Below are 7,195 nucleotides of genomic sequence, written 5' to 3'. Positions count from 1 at the left end.
CACTGCGCATGCGTAGACGCCTCACTTCACGCGAGTTTGGTTTCTGCGCACGCGCAGTGCCCACACCTGGTGTGGGCAAACGCGGGCTTGTTTGTAAACAGCGTGTCGGTCTATACGTGACGCGTTCACTGCGCGATCAAGTTAGCGCCAACACGACATGTTCGGCGCTTTTTTTTTTCCTCGGGTTTTAACGCCAAATGTGTTTTATCAGCCGAAATCCAAAAGCCGACTCGTTTCAGCGTCACGCATAAAGTCATATATAAAGTATATAAATGAGACTCCGGGGCCCATTTCCTTACGTGACTTTGAAATCAGGGCGTCATGTGACATCACGAGGTCGAGTGACTGTGACGCAAGGTGACAAGTAGGCAACTCGCTTGGCTCCTGCGCAGATGGTCGGGGTTCGAATCCCGAAACCGCTTGTCGTATTTTTCTTTCTTTATGTAAGTAGTAAATGTTAGAAATTGGGAAAGCCGCGCAGCTTGTTCATGCTTAGAACGTATACTTCCAGAACGAACGAGGTAGAATGTTCTAGACTCTCAGGGAAGGCTCGAAAGAAGCCGCGCCGCGACGTACGGAGTCAGTCTCGCCCCAGCGCTCGATCGTGCTGTTACGCCGCCATCGACGCTAGCCGTCTTCTATGTTGTTTTGGGCACAAGTTCGCCCCATTAAACGTTTAGTGTCATTCAGTCATACGTCGTCTCATCAATTTTCATTCGTGGCAATATGACCTCATGGCGTCACGTTAGTCGTGACACCGCGTGATGTCACAGTCATGTGATTTCACGGCGTCACGTGACATCGTGTGACACCGTCGCGTCACGTGAGGGCACATGGCAAGTGCCCAGCTGGTTCACAACACATTATGTGCTCCTCGGTCTGTGTCAGCAATTTCAAGCCAGTGCGGAGCTGCAATCAGGTCCCTTCCGAAGTGATGCTTGCGCGGGTCTAAGCCGGATGTTGTACATTATGTCTCTTAGACGCTTCCGCACCAAAGAAGGCCATATCTTGATGTGGCCATATGGTACTCAACAAGAACAATTACCCCAAGCCTGAGGGTACGCCGATGTTTCGCCAAAGCCAACAGCACCCGCAAGAAGAAGAGTCGCTTAGCGTAACGTCTGCCACCACTCCGAGGCTTTGAGGAGGTTAACTTCTCTCGAAGATCAAGAGGAAACGATGCGGAAGGTCGCCGTCTGCAAGAGCTCGCCAGCGCTGGAGAAAATGGCGGCAAGAAACGACGCCTGCGATTGTCATGGGAGCTAAGTTGATAGCACAATTGTGCCCTCTTGCTTGGCTGGCGGGCAGGATATAAAGGCGTGCGCCATGACGTCAGCGACGCTACGCCCATTCGGTTACAGATGTACCCGTAGGTGTTTCGCTGCCATCTGCTCGGCTCGCGTATCGTGTGCGCTCGCGAAAACGATACCGGAAACCCGACGGCAAAGCCAAAGAACATCGCGGCTGCTTTTATTATTTTTTCTTTAATTTTTTTTTTTTTTTTTTTGACAGAACACCAATTTAGTAAGTATTCCCATAAGATCGGTGCTCTCGTTTTTCTTCTGCCTAGGAACAAGATGTCAACAAGAATTACCATCCCTGCGTTTTCTGGGGCTTTTTGTTTCCCTTGCTGCTCAATTTCCTTCGCAATTCCAGCTGCAATGCGCCGATTAATAATCATTGCAAACGGCAACCGCAGTCCCAAATGCTTGCGTCATTCGTGACGCAAGTCTTGCGTCACGAACGACTTGCGTCATTCGTGACGCAAGTCGATAGATAGTATACTCTATCAGAGCTTTCGTGTACCCTAGGAGTGCTGGAGGGAACATCACACTTTTGCACGCATAAACTCCCTAGTGTTTGGGGAAGGGGAAGGCATACAAGAGATTCCATTGTGATAGGGCCCGCTGATAACATGCCAGATTTACAATTTTCAATGAGGACCTTGGAACGTGTGTACGTCAATCAATGCGAAAGAGAGAGAGAGAGATAAAAAAAGAAATGCCAGTGTCTGCAGGAGTTCGTGATTCAGCGTGGCATTTAATATTTTCCAGCAGCTGTGGAGTGTTGTTTGTGAAGGTTTTTTTTTTTGCTCACATTGTGACTAAGATGAATTGTACAGGGCAGAGATATTGCGCACGGAGTGAACGGGCATGAGTAACCCTGACTCAACCGGGAAGAATGCAATATGCGAACGCGTGTTTGCAGTGACGTTGCCCGTCGCCTCACTGACATTCGTAGCTGTGCACAGATGCGTTCTATTCCGTCATTGCACAGATGCGTTCTATTCCGTCATTACACAGATACAAAATCTGAATAAGGGTAGGCAGTAAAATCAAATTTGAAATAAAGAGATGACAAAGCAGAAATACTTTTGCTGACAAGGTTGATTTATTTCAATACTTTCAATGTGTGTTACTGCCAAAACCAGTTTCCAAACTGTTTTTCTTTTCCCCCCCAAAAAAAAAAAAAAATTTGAGACGACAATAATAAAAGCATCGTAGGAACTCGCCAAGTTAAAAACGTATTTGAGTCACGAGTCAAAATCACTCAGGATTAAAATTTGCGTTCCAACAAAGTAAGACTAATCCCACGAGAGAGAAGCTGTGTCGAAAAGTGCCACAAACTTCAACTAATCTCTAAAGCTGTCCGTAGCATTCCAGTAATACAAATATTTTCATTGTCTCTACAATAAATAGGGGCAAATAAATTAGAAATTCACGCAGTATGTACACATGCAAAAAATTGTAAAAAAAGCTACACTCCTAAAAAATGACATGGAATGGCAGAGTCAAAGCAAAAACGTTTGCAGGAGTAACGTAAAAAGAGCACAACGAAGGGTATCACACGCGAGAGGAAAATTCGGAACGCTTGTAGATAGCTGTTCCTGTGTCGTTTTCCACACCATTCTTAACCTCACTCAATTACAGGTCCCCCCCAGAAAGTAAAACAAATTACACAATGCACACAAACGAAATAACACTCATTCTATCACAACTACAGAGAAGGGCAGAAGTGCCATAAGCACCATACTATGCGCGGTGCCTATGACCCTCCGAGTCAACCGCAGAAATGCTACAGTTCAACAAGAAGCGCACGTGTAAAGAAAAGGACAGAGCAACAACCTTTCAATGCTCCAGGAATGTGATGCGCCTGGCAGCTCTTGTACGCCGCAGCCCCTAAAGTTCAGATGGGAAGCACACTGGGCAACAGGGCTTTGAACAAGGGCTGCTCGCGGTAATTCTTTCTAAGCCTCAGGGGCTCAAGTTTAGTGTACCAGCACAAATAGAGAACAAATAAGCTTTGAGAAGTGCTTATGAGGAACCGGCCTCACACCATTCATGATATCTATGGCAGACTTCTTTCAAAAGGGAATGCATCCTATTGGGAAGAACTGCAAACGCCTTCTGACTACGACAGGATCTCTGAAATCGCATATGATCAAATTATTGCTTGCCTCCAATACCAAAATGAGAAAAGAACTGTAGCAACTCAGACGGTGGCCATCGTTCGCGCCAATACCGATATTTGCATATGTGACAATAGGAGGCATACTTCCAAATACTTCCGTTACAGCCAATAGGTTTGTCTCCCCCCTGAAAGATACTCCGGCAGAGATCTGGCGTCGCTACGGTGGCCAGAGTCACAAGACTCATTCTCCAGAAAGCCACCGATGGCAGTACCTTGGCAGGAAGTGGGCAATTGGTCCACACGTACACCCGCGAAAGGAAGTAAGGACACCTGAAACACCTCGAGTCTTCGCAGACGGAAAATCAAAGAGTTCTCAAGAGACAATGCGGAATCCCCGCCACTCACGAGAACCAGACGAGCCTGGGCGTCGACTCGGACTGGAGGTTGACAGACTTCTTGCGGCTCTCGTACCTTTGCACGAGTCTGAGCCCGCCGTAGAGCGGAAAGGCGAAAGCTCCGACCCCGACCACGATGACCCCAGCGCACAGGGCTAGAACGCCGACGATCGGAGCCGCGGCGAGTTTCCCGCCAAACACGGCGCCTCGCACGATCTTCCGCTGGAGCGGCTTGTCGGCCTTGTACCTAAATTTACAGCCGAACACACTCAGTTTGCTGTAGTGGTCCCCGAAGAACTTGAGCTGCCGGAATCGGTCCCCGCAGCGGTAGCAGAAATGCGTCTTGCAGCGCGCGCAGTGCATGTGGTCGCAGCCGGTCGTCCGCTGAATGAAAATCTTGCACTTGGGGCACCGCTGGGCGTTCACCTGGCCGTGCGCAGTGGTGCGAGCCCACGCCTTGAGTAGGCGGTCTCCCTTCCGGAACTGGCGACAGGACAGGCCCTCGTGCCAGGGCGAGTGGCACGCGAAGCACCACGGAAGCCCGCACGAGGCGCATAGCAGGGCCGCGCCGTCCAGCCTGGGTCGCTTGGTGACGTAGTTGCAGTGCGGGCACGTTTTGGTCGACAGGTTGGCCGTGCTCAGGAGGCGATGGAAGTGGTCTTTGGACTCGGACGGCAGGCGAGCGCTGATCTCGTCCCGGGAAACGAACTGGTGACACCGGACGTTGCAACACTCGATCTGGATGCTGTTCTGACGCACCCGCGACGCGTAGTAGCGGCGAAGGCAGGGCGTGCAGGCGGGAAACGCGCAGCAGGGCCGCTCGTACAGCGGAACCACTTCGAGGCAGATGCCGCATTCGGCGACGACCCGGAGACCGACCGGAAAATGAGGTTCCGGTTCGTCCGGCGGCGACGCGCCGCTCTCCCCGAAAAAGAGCGTCCGCTCCTGTCCGATCTGGTGCACCAGGACCGGCTGGTCGTCGAGGCCCGCCTCGAGTCCGGCCTCAAAGTAGCGCAGCACCTCGCGCAGAAGGGCGTCGTGGTCGAACGTCTCCGGGTCCACCGCCGAAACTGGCACGCTCACCGAACCGCCGTTGTTGGGGCTGGTCGCGCTGTCGTGGCGGCCCGTCGCGTAGCGTTCTGGGTCAGAGTTCGGGTGGTTCCGGCCCAACTGCGGACACTCCGGGCCGAACGAGATGAAGAAGCACTCCAGAATGAACCGCAGCTGCTCCAGATCGGGTGTCTTGACGCCGCGTTTGTGCCGGGGATGGGCGGCCAGCGTCGTGGGGACCGGATCCATCCCTGCGTCTCTCTGTTCGACGTCGAGATGGATGGATTCGGATGTGGCGATTGCTGGCGGCGGAGACGCTGAAGTTTGCGACCCCCGGCTCGGTGCCGTTGTTGCTAGTGTCGCGGGCATTTGCGGCGAAGCTAGGCAGAGCTGGGCCGTTTTGAGGCGGACAGCTGCCATGTAAACACAGAGCGTTGCTGCGGTTCGACCCGTTCCAGCTGCAGTGAGTGAGCGAATGAGAGAGAGAAGGTGGGCGAGGTGGGTACCGAATGGGAACCAACAATGAGGGAGAGGACCTGCCAGAATGCCGCAAATAAAGGCTGCTGGGTATAGTTCTTCGAGCGCCCGGTAGTCGACGCCACCATCCTGCAGTAGTTGTAGCAGACGGCGGCGTTTGGAAAATGGGGGTGCGACCTCCATGGTGCGACGTAAGCCAAGATTTTTTTAAAGATCGACCTTATAATTGATTTAGGGACGCTTGGGGGACATTATAAAGCAGCTTCAAAAATTTCGGACGTAAAGAAATTGTACAAACAAGCCAATAAACTGAATTCAATGAATCTTTTCACGAAAATGTCTTTAGCCTTTAGGTAGTGCGTTTACAATATTTAAATTTCGCAAGTGTAGGTTTCTGAGGGAGAAACCTACCTACAAAAAGAAAATTACTCTTTTCCATACCCGCGGGAGGAAAACAGAAGCAAACCATCGGGTTGTCGCTGCTACTCACACGCTCGGCAGCTTGGGCGTGCTGGGTCTGCATTGGGGAGTTCATCCCTGAAGATTTTTTTTCTTCATTTTTTTTTAAAGTTATTGTATTATGTGATGGCGTATCTGAAGGAGTAGCAGCACCAACCTGACGGTTTGCTTCTGTTCTCCTCCCGCGCATAAAAATAACAAGTATTTTTTTCGTATTTTTTCTTGGGATCCATACGTACACCGCCCAAAGACATTTTGTGAGTTTTATTGCACGGGTCCATATCACATGAGCGAATGACGTTTTAGTGAACAGCAGTCATTTGAGCGAATCGACGTTTTACCGAATGGCTTGTTTCACTGGAGCACGTGTTAACCCATCCCCCCCCCCGGCCAACCCCTCTTCGCGGCGACAATTTGCGGCGTCTAATTACAAAAATGTTAACCCACCTGACTTACCCATACACTCCGCTTCGCGGCGGCCGAATTCGCTATTGTGACTTTCGATAAAGAGTGGGGCGTGGGATTTCGTTAAAACGTCGTTCGACGGACCATCTGAGTGCCACCCTTGTTGTCCGGAGTAATCCTGTAACGGCCTCTCTGCAGTGTTGCAACTCTTCATTAGAACTATATTACTACTACTACTATTACTGCTACAACTGCTACTGCTACTACACTAATAATAATAATAATAGGAACATGCTACGAACAAAAAGTTAGGGTAAAAACTAGCTGGTGACAATTTGACATAATTTAAGACAAAGCCACGATGCTGGTGAAACACGAAGGATGAACACAACACACAAAGGCTCGAACACACATACTGTAGTTCCATGCCTTAGGAGCCACAAGTCTCCCCAGGTCCTATGCCTGCAGGCTGTCAGAAAGGTAACAAGCCCAAGAAATTTGGCAGCTCACTGTGGAAGGTGGAACTTTGTTGGGCGATTTGAAACAAATACAATATTGGCAAGATCATACGAAAGGCCAAGGCGCAAAATAATGAAGGCGTTTTTATGACGCTAGGAAGGCATGGTACGTGTAAAGCGCGGTAGTATGTCGTCAATCCCCCCCCCCCCCCCAAAAAAAAAAAAAATATATATATATATATATATATATATTTAAAAGACGCATTACCGCTTACATGCACATGTGATGGTAACCACGGCGCAGGTTCGTGCGCTTTTGTGGCGGATTCGGTGGATAATTCCTTATCAATATATTTACTTCCATTGCCTGACTTTTTTTCTTTCTTTCTACTTTTCGTATGTTCATTTATAAATATACAATTCCGCAATCTGGTGTTGTTTGAAAGAAACAATAAACACTCGTTTATTAATCCTTACATTTGTTAAGTTTTTCCATTGTCCCAGTGTCGTTTAATGCTAAAACTTTGGCAGCGCAGTTCA

General features: G+C 49.7%; 1 protein-coding gene across 1 annotated transcript; it reads right to left on the bottom strand.

Annotated features, from left to right (window-relative positions):
* Positions 1-2,369: 2,369 nt before the first annotated feature.
* Positions 2,370-5,345, bottom strand: LOC8025920 (probable E3 ubiquitin-protein ligase RNF217). The gene has a single exon (XM_002400154.5). It carries the CDS (start codon positions 5,274-5,276, stop codon positions 3,813-3,815), a length of 1,464 nt encoding a protein of 487 aa, XP_002400198.2. The 5' UTR covers positions 5,277-5,345; the 3' UTR covers positions 2,370-3,812.
* Positions 5,346-7,195: the final 1,850 nt, after the last annotated feature.

The sequence above is a fragment of the Ixodes scapularis genome, unplaced genomic scaffold (assembly GCF_016920785.2).
Source record: "Ixodes scapularis isolate PalLabHiFi unplaced genomic scaffold, ASM1692078v2 PGA_scaffold5__190_contigs__length_132052651, whole genome shotgun sequence".
NCBI classification, from domain to species: domain Eukaryota; kingdom Metazoa; phylum Arthropoda; class Arachnida; order Ixodida; family Ixodidae; genus Ixodes; species Ixodes scapularis.
The sequence above is the reverse complement of the archived record's forward strand: the minus strand, read 5'-3'. Positions and strand labels throughout refer to the sequence as shown.

Bases quoted from the DNA above. Each gene is read 5' to 3' on its own strand.
- LOC8025920 (XM_002400154.5), bottom strand. From the start codon at position 5,276: ATGGCAGCTGTCCGCCTCAAAACGGCCCAGCTCTGCCTAGCTTCGCCG.